A 17,830-nucleotide genomic window follows, 5' to 3' on the forward strand; every position below is an offset into this window, starting at 1 on the left:
ATTACCGTTTTAGCAAACTAATCCATCTACTATAAATACAACTATGAAGGTAAATTTGACTAGAATCTTTACCGAGGTGTTTTGAGCCCAGTTAAACAACAAAAAAAATGTTATTAATAAACGATTGGGAAAACGTCCAGCACATCCGGCACCCTGTTCACATTCTCGCGCCCCGTAGAGGTTTTTAATTAATACGCTGGCGGCCGTACTCGGGAAATAAATCTTACTTAATGTCCCTTTAGTCTGGTCAGTGGTACCCCATGTGGGTGGTCGGGTATAGACACGTGAATCGATTGTGTAATGGTGCCAACCGGCGGCAATTGCAGTAAATGCTCAGAGCATGTGGCACAAAATGTATTGACATCTCGCCGCAAGTTCCGGCTCGGTCGTTACGCATGAGATAACAGTTTTGGTGTAAATTTGAAAATTTTCATTGTTATTTATACTAATTTTTTTTTTCAGAAATGCGACATTCCTCGAACCGCACCTTCAAGGTGTGAGGCGGCGTGATAGTCGAAGCTCTGACTCCGAACACGATGAGAGATCGACTGAAGATGACGAGCGATCGCTCATTCGTAGTTCACCACGAACAAGGCTACCGCCTCCCCCGCCCCCGCCGCCAGACGACGAGCCCCCGCCGATGAAGCCTCGAGAGTTCTTCGAAAGACTGCAAAGCCAAACAATGAGAGAAGCCCAAGACAGGAAACAGAAAAGGGATATCAAGGAATCAAATCATCTATTTCGGCCTTTGGACGCTGATGGCAGTCTAGGAGACAGTCTAAGTCAGGTATGTGTATATATTCCCTTTCCATTCTACGTAGCTTAAATACTTTACGAGCTGGAGTTCGAACGAGTTGGATGGATACTACGCAGCCAAACTACTAATGAAGCGTACGGCGATGTTTCAGTTTCACAAACTTTTATTTAACTTTGCATCGTCTGTCTGCATCTACACGGAAAATTACCTGCGACTCTATTACACAGCGTACAAAATACCGAAATACATTTGCGTCTATTTGTATAACGTTCAAATACACGCAATATTGAATAAGTTGTCAGAGTATTCGCTTTCTATCAATTTTGTTTCCATTACCATTTGAATGCTAAAAGCGTTATGTTACATAGTAGCTACATCTCTTCAATTTAACGTACGAAATTTAATTTACGTATAGCATACAGTTGGCTTTGTAAGAAAAGGTGTATAAAGGAAATATTTTACGCGTAAAATAATTGTTCACATGAGAAGTGAAGGCTTTCTGAAATATCGTCAGCATTAAGTTTCACTCTTATATCCATTAATCTAATCTACCTTTGAAGACTTACATAAGTATTGAATTTTCTTACAATTATTTACAAGGGACACATAATGCATCAAATTTCTATAAGCAACAAATGGAACATTTCATGATATTACTCAGTAATCGAGCCTTCGAGTCTCATACATTATGACCATTTGAGAGCAGATACATCGTGACAATATTTACGCACAAACGTGCCTGCACCGCACTTAGCGCGCGACAAAAGCACTTGAGGTGTTACTCCAGTCAATTGTAGGTAGCTTTGTACTCAAGCCCACTAGACCCTTCCGACTGCCTCTGAAACATGAGCATAAGTATTGTTTTATACATTTGATATGACGAAGACTAATCTCAGGCTCAAAAGTTATAAATTAATTAAAATGTTGCTTAAACCAAACCTGGAATCGTAGAGTTAATGTTTCTGAATTATTATTTTTTTAAATAAATAAATATAAAGCATTTTTGTACCTTTTTTAATTAAATAAAAGTATACTTTTATTAATGTTATATAAATAATCGTGACCCTAAATTCCCATGAGTCTTTGTTAAATTGCCGACATAAATAAAACTAACAAATGCTGGTAAAATAAACAATAAAACAATATTCTCAATAAATTACTTAAATATATTTCCGCAATACATTTTTACAAATAATACGCGAAACCTAATATTTTATACTTTACATATTCGTTTTGTTTTTTTTTTTTGTTTTTCCCGACCCTACTTAGTACTGAAGAACTTTGGGACAGGAAATGGTATTCATTAGATCACACTTACTGAACCATTTGATAGACAATTAACCCTCGGATAAGTGCCCCTTGTCCTTAGTTAGCTGTGTTTTGTGGGTCATAAATGACACACTCACTGCTTAGAATTGCAGATAAATATTCGCAAGAATTAACCGCAGTCTTTTTTATTCGCATAAATTGAAATAGGTAATGATATTATAGATCAAAATCTATTCTAAATCTATAACGAGTTACTATCTAAAATTTAAATATTATTTATATTCTATCGAATTTTCCTTATTTCTTTTTTTAAGTTTTTCTCTCTATGCTTACAGGCAATTCAGAGAGATAACTTTTTACATTGCATATAAATCAACTTAAAAACTTTATTATATTGCAACAACTGGATGTCACTAAGAACTTTTCCCATCTCGGTATTTTATAGAACTTTTTACTACAAGTAAAAGTTTCATGGATACATTAAAATAAAAATAGATAAATCGTTTCATTCCCTAAATTGTGCCGGAAAACAAAACTTTTCGGACGGATGAAATGTTAAAAGCGTATAATTTGCACCATTGTCAACCCGGGACGATTATCGGTCTGCTCCGTCACATCTGTGTGCCACCCCTGGCTGACTTGACGGGGAAAAAAATAACCCACCATAATTTGCATCCACTGCAGTGAAGTCGATTCAGAGCTTCCGGTAGGCGCTGCAATTTTAATTGCGGTGAAAAAAGTTGGAAAACTTTCCGTGTGATCGAGTTCGGATATTTTGTTACAAATTGCGACAGCAGAAACATGATGATTTTATATTTATGAAATGTATATATATTTCTGCGTTGTATTTTACAAATTGCGTTTTCTCCATTATAATTTTTTAAGATGAGATAGAGATATAAGATTAAGATAGTTTAAAAAAAATGTTTGTCAATTATTTTAGTAACTCCTTTGCAATTGATTCTTCTATTATCAAGGGTGTAACTTATGAAATAAAATAAATAGGGTTTTGTCAATTTAATCATTCAAATATTAAATGGAAAAAAGTTACTACCAAGAATCTACTTAGGTAAATAAGTTTAATGTGTATAATATATGTAGCACATCTATATATATAGATCACGCGTACTTACATATACCCACACATACACACAAACCGACTGGACGGAACAGGTACCTGTATGTATATAGGTATAGATAGGTATATAGTTAGACACCAGCTACACACATACGCAACTGTTTTTTTTTTTAATTGTTGTTTGAATTAAATATGTACATTTTTTTCGCCTTGTGAGGAGGAAATCAAGAATTATCATTATTAATATTATGTCAAGGTTTTTTGAACTGGTAACAATAATAATTTATTTAATAAAGTCGTTCCACAAATCGTGAGTCATATCTAAAATGCGGCTTTGTTGAGTCCGTATTGCTTTTGCACTACCTTATTCATTCAAGTTTATTTGGGCTTACTCATTAATTGTGATATTACTATTCAGTTCACCGTTGGCTAATGATCCACTTATAGTATACATATAACAATCACTTTTCGATATGGTACCTGCTTAAATATACTATGCTATTAATGACTATTAGAACTGCGCGGTTCTAACGATATTAATATTAATGGTTCCTACGAGATGACTATATTCCGACCAGCATCTTAAACTATAATAACGCAAATATTCAGTATAAAAGACGGCAATTATACAAATATAAATAGAAATTTTTGAATTATTGTTTTAGACACACTAATAAAAGTACTCTAGACTAATAAGAACTAGTATTCTATGTGCAGAATTCTTAAACGAAATATACTTTCGTATCATAATAAAAAGATCTATAAATAAACTGTTATTTTTGCTTCAAAACAAAATAAACCTATGCTCTCGTTTCAGATCCACTGAACCGAAAAATCGAATTTAATTACACATTATCAATCCAAATATAGTAAACAAGCGTACCTGAAACAGTTTTTTTGCTCATTTAAATTATGAAGTTTTTTGGATAAAATTATTAATGCAATGAAAAATGAACTAATTAATATAAGTTTGTTCATAAAGTTGACATTTCCATATACGCACAACGAGTCGACTTATTGATTTTAACCACCCCGTGTGAGTCATCTGCCGCTGCAATTCCCCCACAAGCCTCCCATCCCCGCCTGGACCACAAACGCTGTTTGCTCTCTTTGATTGAACTTGAAGAAAACTAAGGGGTCGCTGTAAGTTTGTTTGTAAAGTTATAACTCTTTTATTCGGACCCACTGCGTTTTGCATCATGTTTGTTTTTTTTTCGCGACGTCTGTGTTCGATTCCAGCTCGTTAAAAGTTGGTCGCTTCGACAATTTTCTCAGCACGTTCCAATAAATATCGCTAGCAGGATTTATTGTATAGGTTTGCGGAACTCGTTATACTTTTTTTCTGATATCAAAGTTCCAGATTTATAGATCATTTTTTTAAAGCATTCTCTTATGAATCAGTAATATTTATATTAATGAAAAATTCACTCACAAGAAGTAAGATATTAATTTTTATTTCGAAATGGCTTACCATAATTAAATTTTATCCATTTTTTTTTTTATAATTAGGAATCCTAATCATTATCCAATAAGAAACGATAATTCTTTTATTATTTTAAACTAAATTAATAAATGCATTCATAAATTGAAAACACTACAATATCAGTCAGGTTTTTTATTAACACTGTTCTCTCTTGCCAGAAAACGTATAATTTTATCTCAAGATCTCCCACCAAAAAATAAGGTACAACTAATAGGTCAAACTAATTTCAAAGAATTACGAATTCCTCAAGTTCCTCAGAGATCAACAGCCAGTAACGGTAACTATTAACCTAATTAAAAGTACCCCATTCTAAAACTTTGGTAGCAGGTGCTGTACGTTCACTCCTTAAATGACATACCCATTTTCAGTGTTAGAGCACGTGTGACCACTTCGCAGCCGCCAAAGTCGAGCAAAAGTGAACTGTTACGCGACTGCGATGTATATTTTTATGACTTTTCGTGTTGTGACACAGCTGTAGGTATCTTAAGAGATTGGGATGGGCTTACAAATGGATTTGAAAGTTTGTGTCCATATTATGTTTACACGAAGTACCATAAGTTTTATAATATTGATTTAAAACGTACTTCTAAGGATAGCGTTTGTAGACGTTAGTATATAATATTTCTTTAAAGTCAGAATACTATCAATATTACATAAGCGATTAGTTATGTACTTTAAAGACTATTATGATTCAGCCTGTAATATCCCTCTGCTCGTCATTGGCCTTTTTCCCCATCTAGGAGAAGGATCAGAGCTAATCCACCATGCTGCTCTACTGTAGGATGGCGTATAAATACTTTAGATGGATAGATAGAATATGCTTTATTGCACACCACTCAGAAAAGATTTACATATAAAAACTTATTTTAAATCCATTAGCCTTAAAAGCATAAAATAATAATAAATATTTTTACGTACTAATATAAGAAAAACATTATCCCCCTTCAGAGGCATTCGAGTAGCACCATAAATCCAGTTGTCTCATAACAGACCATTATCTAACAAAGCGAGCTTACATTTCCACAAAATTAATTTAAAGGTTACCGTCATTTAGCACCATAGAAAACTAATTGGTATCCAACTTTTCTAATAAATCCATGATCACACTGGAGAAGCTGCAATATAAGCCTGGACGAGGCCGATGCCTTTGTTAATATATCTCCGCGACTGCCGAGAGCATTGTTATATTGTTGTATGATTCATAACGCTATCGCGAAAGCCATTATTGTTACCGATTGCAAAATTAATTTTCCCGCCAGATTGTCGCGTGTTTGGGCTGTAACATTGGTATTTAAATGCCGCAAAATGATACGTATTAATTTTCGGGTGTTTGCTTTTGTTCACTCGTTAATTACTTAGTAATCAATCGTAGTCTTGATTCAATTACCTTACGTTATATCATTTGGCGTTAGCTATGTTTTCTACAAATGTTTCTTTTATAGGTTTCTATAAACTTATTTCGGCTACGACTGTGTTTTTTATATATTCTTCATTTTATAGTTACTTAGATGATATTATGAGATTTACCTGTCATATAATTTACTTCACCTTACTTAGTCGTACTGTGAAATTCGATTGATTTTCGATTTGAATATTTTAACATTATCATAACATAAATCGTTTCTTCAAATTTTCAATTTACCTTTTCTAGTTTTGTAAAACATTTTGTATTTAATTTTGATTTGCAACCTGCAGTTTGCCGTGTGCAGATGCGGAAAATGTATCGTTTATTTGCCACAGACCATTAATTTACAGACCTATAACAGCGGCTGATACGATTTTTATTTATTTCAGTCTGTGGTCGATACTGGCTTTAGTGTTTATTTTTCAAACTTTGTTTACATTTCGTTAAATAATTACTTACAAATAAGTACAAAAATGAAACCAAAGTACCATACAATAGAATTATATTTTAGATATAGCATTAGAAGACGTATTACGTTATTCATGCAAAAAAATACGTTAATAGCTAAAGTATAATCATTTAAGTGTAAAGTTTCCATAATTTTGCTTAAACATTGATTGACATAATATGAATAACAAAATTTGGATATTTATATCAGTTTTCCTTAAAACTCAATCACGATAAAAACGTAGTAAAAAATCATAACAATTTTTTAAAAGCAAATTTTAAAAAAGATGTAAAATTATAAATATAATATATGTATATATATTATGAGTCTACTGAATTGGCGTCGCGTTTCGCTCCAAATCCTCTCATTACGGGAAACCTTTACCGTTTAGGTTGTGGCTTTATGATTAAACGTTTTACGGCTACGTACTAATAACTACAAAAATGTATATAACTACAAATATGTCTTCCTTAAATGAGATGTATTTCTTTTTCATTTAAATACATTTTGATGTTGACCGTTACCTTATTTTAGGTAATAAGTAAACAATAATAGAATATCGTTAATATTTTAAAAAATTGGAATTGCATTTCATCTGATATTTTTTACGAAAAACTTCTCGAAATCACTGTACTGATTTAAATTTGTTTTAGCATCGTTACATTTTTTGCTACGAACTTTTTCAACTTAATGTAGCTAAAGTCATTTTATAAGCCCTCTGGGTAACAGGAATAACCCTTATTATTTTCTCGCTTACGGAACAGCGACTACGAAAAGGGGTAGAAGAGTAACTCAGACGTAAACTTCGTAACATACGAGAATAACGAAAAATATATGAAATTGCTTTCATCGGTTTTAGAATTTGTGGTATGAAGATAATAGGTAATATATTTTGCGAAGGCATCGAGAAATAAGTTATATAACATACAACAAAGGGTATTTCCAAAACGGATACAAAAATAAAACTCTTAAAATAACGTCTGGATGTTAACAAAATATTTTGAGCTACATAATGTAATGAAATATAGTGCTTTGGATGTTTTGCTAAATATCTCTATAAAGTTAAAAAATGAATTGAGTTTAAATGGAAACGTTGAGACCTAAACAAACTAATTACTTAATTTATCCATTCATCTACTGAGAGAGGTTCGATATATCTTACCTTCTCGTATTTCAAAGAAACTCAGTTAGATCATGTAGTGTTTAATTATATATTTTCGTAACTTGAAATACATGAATAAAACGATATTATCCTATCTTCGTAATATGTAGGTGTTCCATAAACATGGATTCAATTCGTGCGGATAACTCTAATCTGCCTTTGTGATCCTATATATAACTGTAAAGTATCAAAAGAAAATGTAGGAAGTCTGCGGAGTAGAACCTAATTCCAAGCTTACGACACTATCTGGATGCCGGGAACTTGGCGTTTTGCCCAAGCCGTAATTAAGAACGTCTTATCTCATTCTTTGTTTATTACTAATTATATTTTTACATAAAGTCTTAAATTTAATAAATAAATCGTAATAAATAAAATTCTTTATTACTTTTTTGCTTTGTTAATAAGATGTATTTTTTCCTAAATGAGTATATTGTGAATAATGGAAATATGTACTGAAAATAGCTAATCAGAATCACATAAAATATTTGAGGTATAGAACTGAAAGGAAGAATTGGAATTATAAAGTATAAATAACTTTGTTCCCCATTAATCTTTATATGTACCTATTCGCCAAAACAACAATAATCAGCATTCTATTGTAAGCCATATTAAATTCAAAATCTAGAGTGAGAAACTCCAAAAATATATGTTAAGGCAGTCATATACTTCAACTGTGTGTTTCATCGTAATAAACAATATTAGACGCATATACGACCTTCTTATACGTCTGTATTGTTAAGCACCAAAAGCAATTAGCGTAATGTTTCCCTCTGCACTCTGATACTAATGAAGCCCACACATTAGAATAAAAGATTATTCTTTCATCGTGTTGCTTTAGGCTTTAGCCAAGAAGAGATAATATTATTGCGTATTTGGATGCGGCGTCACGGAGCAAGGACTTGCTTTAATAGACGTAAAGCCTGTCTTTCGTATAAAAATATCCTTCGTATCCAGAGAGAAAATATTTGTTATCTCTTCATAAGATAGTAAATAAGTAGCATAAACTTTTACGACACTTTCTTATTTACTTTCATACAAAAAACAAAGACTAAACTTCATGTTTGCGGATAATAACCGAAGTTTGCCTTTACTTTATCCATTATAAATTCGTATAATGTTACAGTGACTTGGCATTATGATTATAGAAATCCATTGAAATATTTTGTTACTTTATCGCCATTAAAGTAATAAAATAACTGACATAATAACTGACCTTAGATCTATAAATGTATTTTACGACGATATAAAAATCTTTCAAGAACTAAAATAATTGAAGTTATGATACTCCGTAAAGAAACCAATAGACTTATGAGTAGATAGTCTTTTCATAGGGAGTGACTATTTTTATGTGACTCTATTTGTTGTTTCTCTACATCACTACCATTTTATTTTTGTATATAATTGAGAGACAGTTTTTTTACTATCAAAAGTTAGAAATCTTTACACTTTAATTTCAGAGTCGAGAGAGTCTATCATCAGATGGTGAAGGGGCCAAAGGAGATTGTTCTTCAGTTGGATCTTCAGGATCAGATTCAGAAGAGCAACCGCCGTGCGACATCGGTTTGTTAGAAAGACTAATCAGAACCCACCCAGTATGGTTTTTACCCGGAATCCAGCGAGCTGGTGCTTTTCACCTTTTACAAGGAAAAGAAGAAGGGGTAAGTTTAACATATTATATATTATTCACTTTTGTTCCATGTTGAAAACTGTTAAAAATATTTTAACTACGGCTGTATCGTAGTAAGAACATTTTAGATGTATATAGCTGGACGTTTGGTTTAATTTTTGGCCTTTTCAATAGTATTATAAAACTTTAAAAAGTATAAGAAATATTGAAACAAGCTCCCAAAATACTAATCTGAAACTGATAATTGTATATATACATAACTTAAAATTAAAAGATCGATATGAAAACAATTTTCCAGAATTTTGTGGTTCGCCAATCAAGTCAACCTGACACGATGGCGATCAGCGTCCGACTACCCGCAGATAAAGGACCGTATATAGAGCATTATCTGATACAAGCGGCGAGCGGCCGCATTGGTCTCGAAACTTCACACAACCGCTTCGACAACATACCTGAACTGATCGCACATTATTCGCAATGCTGGTGAGCTATTTCAATATCTTTATCTCTTACTATTTTTCATAGTGTAAATAAGACAAAATAAAGACTGACAGATCTAATAAAATGATTGACCTAATTAATGTAGAATATCTAAGCATTTTTTAATATCATATCAAAAATCGACCGTTCCAGCGGCGATCGAACCTGGATATCCGACTGACCGTGTCGGTGCTTTAGCCAATTAAGCTATGGAACGATGTACCCGCTAGATTGAAATTTTTGACATGATGATTTTATATTCGGTTCTAAGCGACCGTGGCGCCGTCTATAGTGAGTTCTTTATAGAAACCCGTCACTATTCAAAGTTTTATATTACAATGAAAATCTTTGACAGGAGACGACGCCATGCTATTTTTAATTTGTACGATTTTATTTTTGTGTTACTCACACATTAGGAAATTCTAAACATTTTTTAATATCATATCATATCATATTTTTTATTGCCCATAGGGAAAAAATACTTCCCATAAATTTCCAGAAAAACTACTTACAGCCATAGATGAAGTAAAAATAATTGTGTTTGCTCGCAAACGAAAAAAAACCGACTTCAATTACATCGACGACTAATACAACGTAGATCGACGAAAAAATAGTCAAGTAACTGCGCGTTATCAAAGATTACTCAAAAAGTAGTTATCAGATCTCAATAAAATTTATATGTGACCACATGACAAACATCAGCTTTGGATTAAATTAAAAATTATCAAAATCGGTACACCCAGTAAATAGTTATTGCGGATTTTCAAGAAGTTTCCTCGATTTCTCTGGGATCCCATCATCAGATCCTGGTTTCCTTATCATGGTACTAAACTAAGGATATCTTCTTTCCAAAAAAAAAAAGAATTATCAAAATTGGTACACCCAGTAAAAAGTTATTGCGGATTTTCAAGAATTTCCATCAATTTCTCTGGGATCCCATCATCAGATCCTTTTTTTCCTTATCATGGTACTAAACTTGGGATATCTCCTTTCCAACAAAAAAAGAATTATCAACATCGGTACATCCAGTAGAAAGTTATGCGGTATAATACGACGTAGGTCGACGAAAAAAGCGTCAAGTAAAAACGCATTATTAGATATAGCTCGAAAAGTAGTTGTTAGATCTCAAATAAATTGAAACGGGACCAATTGGCACACACCACCTTTCGATTAAAAGAAAATTTGTCGAAATCGCTCCACCCAGTCAAAAGTTCTGATGTAACATACATAAAAAATAAAAAATAAAAAAATACAGTTGAATTGAGAACCTCCTCCTTTTTTGGAAGTCGGTTAAAAAGTAGATAATGCGCGGCCTTTGTTATTACTGAAGCCACAAAACTCGGCTCCTTCAAGTAAACACACGCGCTCATGCACACATATGCATCAAACTACGCTCATTAACCGACTTCCAAAAAAGGAGGAGGTTCTCAATTCGACTGTATTTTTTTTTTTTTTTTTTTTTTTTTTTTTATGTATGTTACATCAGAACTTTTGACCAAGTAGACCGATTTCGACAAATTTTGTTTTAATCGAAAGGTGGTGTGTGCCGATTGGTCCCATTTAAATTTATTTGAGATCTAACAACTACTTTTCGAATTATATCTAATAATGCATTTTTACTTGACGCTTTTTTCGTCGACCTACGTTGTATTATACCACATAACTTTCTACTGGGTGTACCGATTTTGATAATTCTTTTTTTGTTGGAAAGAGGATATCCCTAGTTTGGTACCATGATAAGGAAACCAGGATCTGATGATGGGATCCCAGAGAAATCGAGAGAAACTCTTGAAAATCCGCAATAACTTTTTACTGGGTGTATCGATTTTGATAATTTTTACTTTAATCGAAAGCTGATGTTTATCATGTGGTCACATATAAATTTTATCGAGATCTGATAACTACTTTTTGATTAATCTTTGATAACGCGTATTTACTTGACATTATTTTCGTCACCTTACGTTGTATTATACCTCATAACTTTTTACTGAGTGCACCGATTTTGACGTTTCTTATATAAATTAAAAGCTACTATTCGTCACGTGGTCCCATTCAAATTTAATTGAGATTTGATTCGTAATTTATGAGTTATATCTAATATTGCGTATTTACTTGACGGTTTTTTCGTCACCCTACGTTGTATTATACGTTATATCTTTTTACTGAGTGCACTGATTTTGATCTTTTTTGTATAAATCAAAAGCTAATACTTGTCATGTCGTCCGTTTTAAATATGATTGAGATATAATGAGCAATTTTTGATGACACGTATTTACATGACGATGTTAAGACGACTGTGGTCATGTTCAATACTTTGCCACAACGCCATCTATCAAAATGTTATGAAATTACTTCGTTCACTATCGATCAAATTACAATATTCCACTAGAGTAGAGAGTAGCAGTTTATTCGTTATAAATATATTTGAGCTTTTAATTTTTGAGTTATCGCTAATACTGGGTATTTACTTGGCTATTTTACGTCGACCAACGTTATATTAACCTCATTACTATTTTACTGGGTGGACCGATATCGATGATTCTTTTTTTAATCGATAGGTGGTGCTTGTCATGTGGTCCCATTTAAATATAATTGAGATTTGACTCGAACTTTTTGAGCTATATCTGATATGGCGTATTTACTTGACTGTTTTTGGAGTTTTCTCCTTAAGAATCGATTTTCATTTAAGGCCCCGGAATGAAAAAATTGAACAGTAAAATCTACTGAACGAATGACCTTGTTAGAGATGGCGTTCAGACGTTTTCTAATAACGCAATTAGGTTCCGATAGATGGCGTTATTGCATTCATTTATTTACAATTTGATATAGTAATAATATATTTCTTAGACTAGTAAGCCTTTTTGTGCCTATTTAGACAGTTGATCTGAAGGGGTAAACTCCAGTCGTGCATCGGAGCTGTGTGAAAACATGAACATTACATATTTTTAATAAAATAGACATAAACCGTAATTCAATATAAATCCGCTTCAACTAAAAAACCCGCCGTAATAAGCGATTTCAGCGCTTCGCGCGAATCGACGACGGGCCTTTTATGAAATTTCTGCCTACAATCGCTAACAAAATGTTAGAAATAACAGTAGAACATTATATAATTCTACAATTTTATAATGTCGCGTTATATGGAATACGAACAAAGTATTACTATTTTTTCGTCGATCTACGTTGTATTACTCTTCGATGTAATTGAAGTCGGTTTTTTTTTTCGTTTGCGAGCAAACACAATTATTTTCGTTAGTATCTCACGGGACCTCGTACAGTAACTTTGCCTACAAAATGCCGTTCTTATGTAATTAAATGGTGCAAAAACAAAACCAAAGTGAACAAAAAGTCTGAAGAAATATCGTTTCACACGTAAGTACAAAACTTTATATTTTTTGTTATTCCAAAATAATATTGAGGTTATTCGGAACTTATAATTTCTATGCCCCGAAATGACGTACCGAGGGAGTTACCTGTAATTCTTATTTCCATTAGCCTAAAATGCGGGTAAGTAAATTGTAGGCAATCATAGAAAAATAATTAAGTAGAAAGTGGACATCATTATTGTGTTTTTTTTTTTATCGTGTGATTTTATGTTTTACCTAAATTGAAGTCAATATGAATTTTTAACTCGTTTGTGCCTGTTTAAATTTGTGAATTAACTACTCATATTTTACTACTAAATATCATGATTTTTAGGATTCCAACGAATATTTTAATAGGAGATAGATAGAATAGGTAGCGGCTGTGCGTCTGAGCTGAAATGAACTACAACGACAGCCATCCTCATCTAGTGTGGTTTGTTCAAACCATTTTGATAAAGCTGACATGTACGGTACAAAACGTGGACTTCGCAAAGTACCATCACGTATATACTACTACTTACTTTTTTTTTTTATCATTAGGTCGGCAAACAAGCGTACGGCTCACCTGATGGTAAGCGATTACCGTAGCTTATAGACAACTGCGACACCAGAAGCATCGCAAGCGCGTTGCCGACCCAATCCCCAATCCCCCCAGGAGCTCTGGTCACCTTACTCACCAACAGGAACACAATACTGCTTGAAAACAGTATTATTTTGCTGTGATCTTCTGTAAGGTCGAGGTACTACCCCAGTCGGGCTGCTCCATATTTTGAGCAGGAAATTCCTGCTGTGCCCTACCTCAGTTACAGTTACTACTAGGTATTTTAATGTTGAATTTTTTGTTCTAGGACCTACCGGATGAGTCTAAAATTAGTCGTTAAACAAGATTCAATCTTTGATACACCTAGAAAACATAAACTAAGAGAAAAGTTAAAAAAACAGGAACTTTATTTTTAAAAAAAATGTAAAAAAATGAAATCATTACAGCAAAGAGTTAGACGTCTTTAAAACAGGAACTTGCCCTTAGAGGAATCATCAATTACTTAAAAACGCAATTTTCATTGACACAGATTTATATAATTCATTAAATCAAAACATGGCTGCAATAGATTTATTTAACAATTTGAAGCAAAAAAAGGAGTAAATATATTTAAAACTATAAACAGATTTTTATTTTCGCATACCCATTTTACCTATATTAAATTAATTGTGTTTAATCCCATTTAATAAAATTTTCAGGGACTTTTTTTAAAAAGTGTCAACACTTCACTCACTCACACATATTTAAAAAAGTGGCTTCACTTTTTAGTTCTAAGTGCGTTATCTATTTTTTTTACTTGATCTATGCTTACAGCAACAAAAATTTTTAGCGATTATTAGATACTTTTTTTTACCTAAATAAACTAAAACTAACCTAATATTTACTGTTAGTAGTCTTATGATCCAAACAATGTCAATTACGTGTTTCTTTGATTGTATTAAACATTTCTTTGATTAATTTTCGTAATTAGTGCAACTCAGATTAAATATAAGTTTTATAGTACGTGTAAAATATTTATTTATGAAATTATATCTTACAGCGACGAGTTACCAGTTCAACTTCAATTACCGAGACCACTTCGAGAGGCGAAGAGTCGTCATCAATTAAGTTCCCTCGCCTTACTCGGCCAGGAATTTTGGGGCTATCCAATGGCAAACCCAAAAAATAATCCAAATAACCCACTTTCACCTTGTCAATTAGCAAATGGAGTATTACCCATGGCTGTTACACCGTCAGACACTGGATCTAGTCTTAGCAGTTTTAATGCAAGTTAGTGTTTTATTTAAAATTACTTTGAATTCACTATAGTAGAGTCTAAAATGCACGTGAGCGTAAAAAATGTTATATTTTTAGGTACAGTTGCAAATTCCCGAGAACAAATTCTTAGTCCTGATAAAGATCAAAATGTAGTTTTAAAGATGTCACCTGTAGACACTTCAGGCTCCCCACCGAGTCAAAGCCAGAGCCTAAGTACGTTTAAGGGCAGAGTTGTCCCCCCGTCTCCACCTGCAAAACCTACGGGAACATTTGTCAGAGCACCACGACCAACCCCACCAAATACTTTAAATCTAATATCGAGCACCGTAAGTGAACTTTCATGCATACAAATTTTAAAGCTTATTTAATAATTAATTGGATATTAATAACAAATTTCATAAATATTTTCAGGCGCATATAACACACCCTCATACATTTCCAACAACGATTACCCAACATTCCCCGACGCATTTCAGTAACGCAAAAACGACTCCACCGCCTCCTCCTCCCCGATGGGCCAAACCGCCATTTCCAAAGCCATCATTATCTCCTAAATCAGAAGCTTTTAGTCCAATTAACAAAAGTTCAAATGGGAATATAATAGTCACGACGACAGTAACATTTAGCGTAAATAATACACAAATACACAATCACCAAATTAATGAAAGCATACAAAGCGACCGGTTGCAACTAACGCTTGCGTCTAATACCATAAATAATAACAGCTCCGATGCTGGGTTTAGCATAATGAACGGAGCAAAAAGCTTAACTGAGTCTAACGGAGAATTGCAGGTGAGAAGATTTCGAATAATAGCATGGCTTGCATACAAAAATTTGCACGTATTTTTTTTTTTGTTGTAAATATATATAGCCTATTGCTCCATGTTTTTGTTGTATTTAACAAACAAAAAAATGTAAATTGTAAAAATTGTCACTAAATTGTTACTATTCTTATATAGAATATGATGCACCGTCTTACACCAGAAGGAGAATGTATAAGTACAATGTCAGCTAGTTTACACGGCAGCTTTAAAAGGCAGATTATTGAACAGAATAGCACTGACGCTGGATCACCATTAGAACCCCAATCTCAAACAAATACATCCGAATCGGTCGATCCCATTGTAAATACTATGACGAAATCAAGTAATACTTTTCCTTCTAATCAATTAGTATCCCCGAACGGGACAAATTCTGTCACTAGTGGAATTTTTTCTCCGACAAGTCAAATTAATTCACCGGTGTCTAACGATACTATTTCATCTAAAAGTGGGGTGTTTTCACCAATAAGTCAAACTAATAAGAGTGAGGTATTTTCACCCACTTCACGAACCTCACCAACATCTAATAAAAACGTATTTTCTCCGATTTCTAATAATTCTATTACGTCTCCAATGACCGGCAAAGATAGAGCAAAAGTATTAACTCCAAATACTAATACAACAAGTACTACCCCTTCTGGTCGATCGAGGAGAAGTAAACACTCTATGCGCAAGGAGTCCAGGCATTATCAGGTAGAGTAATCGGATTATTCTTTTATATTGGTGCTCCATTTGCTGTAAAATTGCCATTTATTGTTGCTTTTCTCAAAGCAATGAGCATGTATTAAGTAAATACATATAATGTCGCATACACTCAAACTGCAAAACTATGTTAACAGCATGGCACATACATACAAATACTTTGAAAAAATGAACAATTTGGTTTTAAAATAACGATTTAGTTTTTTAATATTTATCACTGAATCATTTTATTTTAGGAATCAGATATCCTTGAGTCACCAGGAGTATATTACAGAAGTTCACTAATGGATAAAGTTAGCGATTATGAAGATATTTGGGGACCAGAAAGTAATAATTGCTCAACATTTAAACCACCTAAGTCTGAAAATGACAATAATTCAAGTAGCGGCATTATGAAAAGCAAAAGACCGGATCTTTTACCAGATACATTACGTGAGTAAAAATTGTATAATAATAACAAATTTGAATAAAGAACAACATTACTATTCTATCAAATATATGTATAGTTTAATTATTTTACATTCACTTTATAATAAAACAAAATGAAAATATTTATTCCGCTAGTCAATGTAGTCAATTAAGTCATGGTAGCAAGATCAATATACAATTTATAAATTGCTACATTTTAGCATTAGGTATTACAAGCTTAGGTAATGTTTACAATTTTATGCAGTTACCTTAAGCTATTACTATACAATATTTAAGTAAGTAAACTAAATTATATTATCTCGGTAGATATTACTTTTTTATTAAATCATGTAATGGCAGTATATTTATGGAAATAAATAAATAAATGTTCAAGATTCTGATTTTAATTTCAGCAAAACTAAATGCTGCGAAGAGCACTCAGTCAATATTAGAAAAAGAGAATATGATAGTTCTGAATTCAATGGAAAGTTTGAATGAGAAGCGAAATTTCTCAGATAAATCGATTAAGAAAAGCTTTAACGGATCTAGTGAAATTATAGCGACTACAAACAGCAAGGGTGAAGTTGTAGCAAAGAGACCTGACAAGCTTAATATCGCTATGAATATGAACAAGAAGTTGACTGAAGAGATTGAAGCAGCGTTAAAAATAAGGGAAAATCATAACATTGAGAGTATGGAAACCGTTAAATTAGAAGATGACTGCGTTAAATGTGAAGATTCTGATAAAGAGCACGCTGGTAGTCCATTCTATGCTGATCCTGTAGATGCAATAAAAGAAGTAAGGGAGATTTGGCTTTAATCTTATTTGTTAAAAGTAATTATACAAAAGTAAGACACGTTTCAACCTATTTATTTTGTTTGATTAATTTATAATATTATCAGTTTACTAATTATTCCTTTGTGTTTATCTTGGTAACTCAGTCTGAGAAAGAAACTTATTTTCCCTTAAAATTTCAAGATTTTAGCTGTTTAAACATTTAAAAAAAATCTATGCTATCGTCAGATT

The 17,830-nt window shown here is 32.8% G+C and overlaps 1 protein-coding gene across 1 annotated transcript in view; it reads left to right on the plus strand.

Annotated features, from left to right (window-relative positions):
- The window catches only part of LOC123661156 (protein sprint), a 115,934-nt gene that overhangs the window by 83,036 nt on the left and 15,068 nt on the right, over positions 1 to 17,830 (plus strand). Inside the window, exons 2-10 of the mRNA XM_045596146.1 lie at positions 463 to 787; positions 9,060 to 9,260; positions 9,528 to 9,712; positions 14,655 to 14,884; positions 14,969 to 15,198; positions 15,284 to 15,664; positions 15,832 to 16,386; positions 16,632 to 16,827; positions 17,217 to 17,602. Of these exons, the coding sequence (XP_045452102.1) occupies positions 463 to 787; positions 9,060 to 9,260; positions 9,528 to 9,712; positions 14,655 to 14,884; positions 14,969 to 15,198; positions 15,284 to 15,664; positions 15,832 to 16,386; positions 16,632 to 16,827; positions 17,217 to 17,602 (2,689 nt within the window). The remainder of the gene's footprint in view (positions 1 to 462; positions 788 to 9,059; positions 9,261 to 9,527; positions 9,713 to 14,654; positions 14,885 to 14,968; positions 15,199 to 15,283; positions 15,665 to 15,831; positions 16,387 to 16,631; positions 16,828 to 17,216; positions 17,603 to 17,830) is intronic.

Source organism: Melitaea cinxia, chromosome 16 (genome assembly GCF_905220565.1).
Source record: "Melitaea cinxia chromosome 16, ilMelCinx1.1, whole genome shotgun sequence".
Taxonomy (NCBI): Eukaryota; Metazoa; Arthropoda; class Insecta; order Lepidoptera; family Nymphalidae; genus Melitaea; species Melitaea cinxia.